Source organism: Antrostomus carolinensis, unplaced genomic scaffold (genome assembly GCF_000700745.2).
Source record: "Antrostomus carolinensis isolate BGI_N321 unplaced genomic scaffold, ASM70074v2 scaffold30209, whole genome shotgun sequence".
In the NCBI taxonomy this organism is placed as follows: Eukaryota; Metazoa; Chordata; class Aves; order Caprimulgiformes; family Caprimulgidae; genus Antrostomus; species Antrostomus carolinensis.
The window spans coordinates 2,753-4,244 of record NW_010338366.1 but is presented as its reverse complement, the minus strand read 5'-3'; the positions used below and the strand labels follow the sequence as shown (position 1 = coordinate 4,244).

Here is a 1,492-nt window from a genome sequence, read left to right as displayed (position 1 = left end):
TGGGTGGCTGTAGGATGGTGCTCAGCACCCCGCAGGATTTGTCCTTGTCCTAATCTGCCTGGCAAAGGGTGACCCGCACGCTCCCTCTGCCCAAAACTCTGTGGGGCCAGTGGGCAGCTGCCTGTCCAGCTTCACCCCAGCTCTGGCCAAGGCAAGCAGGACCCCAAAACAGCCATGAATGAAAAAAAATTAAACCTCGGAAGAGAAATAAAAAAAAAAAAAAGAGAAAAGAGAAATAAGAAAAAAAAAAAGAAAAGAGAAAGAAAAAGAAAAGAGAAAGAAAAAGAAAAGAGAAAGAAAAAGAAAAGAGAAAGAAAAAGAAAAGAGAAAGAAAAAGAAAAGAGAAAGAAAAAGAAAAGAGAAAGAAAAAGAAAAGAGAAAGAGAAAGAAAAGAGAAAGAAAAAGAAAAGAGAAAGATAAAAGAAAGCGAGGGTGCTGGAGCCAGCTGATGGCACTGCTCCCCCATTGTCACCCCCTGTGACACTGTCCCCTTCCCTTCCCAGCTTACGGTCGCTGCTGTGCACGATCTGGAAGTTTTTGACGGAGGCGTGGGTGACCCGGCCGTGGAAGTTGAGGACGTAGGACTGGGTCTCGTCGTTCCACACCGGTGCCTTATTGTGCAGCTCGATCACGTTGTCCATGTTTTTGTTCTGCCATCGCATCAGGAGCCCGTCATTGTCCTGGGGAGGGTGACATTGGGGGAGCAGAGTCAGGGTGACATCCCCCTACCCCCATGGTGTGCCCAGGGGGATGCTCTGTAGCAGGATCCAGCTGGGAAATGGGATCCAGCACGGAGGAAAAAAATCCAGACATTGCATCTCCCACTCCAGGGAGGTGCCTCCAATTTCAGAGACTCCTGAAAAAGTCCTTCCTTGCCCCAAAACAAGGAAAATTCAAGGTGAACCCCAGCAAATCCAGTGTCTCCCAGTCCAGCCCCCAACTTACATTTCGGGGTCGGATGGGCACCCTCTCGTTGTCAGCGTTCATCCCGGGGATGATGACCGTCATCCTCCGGGGACCTTTGAACCCTAAAACGTTGGTCTCCTGCAAGAGAAACCCCGTCCCTAGAACCAGCCACCGCCCTGGGCTGCAGCTTCTCACCGGCAGCTGAACAAGGGCTCGGGGATGGATCCAGCCCATCCCACATCCCTGCAACCCCCCAGGTTGCCCAGCAAAGGGGTGCAGGTCAGGACCCCACTCTCCACCTGCCCAGGAGGTCCCAGGGTGGGGTCCCTGCACCCAGCCCAGCCTTAGTGTGTCTCTCCAGCCACCATTCACTGATGATGATCCCAGGTACAATCAACATGGTGCTTTTCCCAAGTGGAATTGCAGGAGAAGGGAGCAGCCCCATCCAGAACCCACCATTACAGTGGGATGCAGGTGGGCATCCCCCCAAAAACCCTAAGGGTGCTCCCCGGGGTGGGTGCAGAGCCCCAGGGCTCTCCAATGCCACCCCACCCCTGCTTACGTAGACCACGGCCGAGAGCTCCTG

At 53.4% G+C, this 1,492-nt stretch overlaps 1 protein-coding gene across 1 annotated transcript in view; it reads right to left on the bottom strand.

Annotated features, from left to right (window-relative positions):
- Positions 1-508: 508 nt before the first annotated feature.
- Positions 509-1,492, bottom strand: part of LOC104530802 (tubby-related protein 1-like) — a gene marked incomplete at both ends in the record, with an annotated part of 3,515 nt that continues 2,531 nt past the window's right edge. The window contains 3 exons of the mRNA XM_029086877.1: positions 509-680; positions 946-1,044; positions 1,469-1,492. The exon at positions 1,469-1,492 is cut by the window's right edge and continues 97 nt beyond it. Of these exons, the coding sequence (XP_028942710.1) occupies positions 509-680; positions 946-1,044; positions 1,469-1,492 (295 nt within the window). The remainder of the gene's footprint in view (positions 681-945; positions 1,045-1,468) is intronic.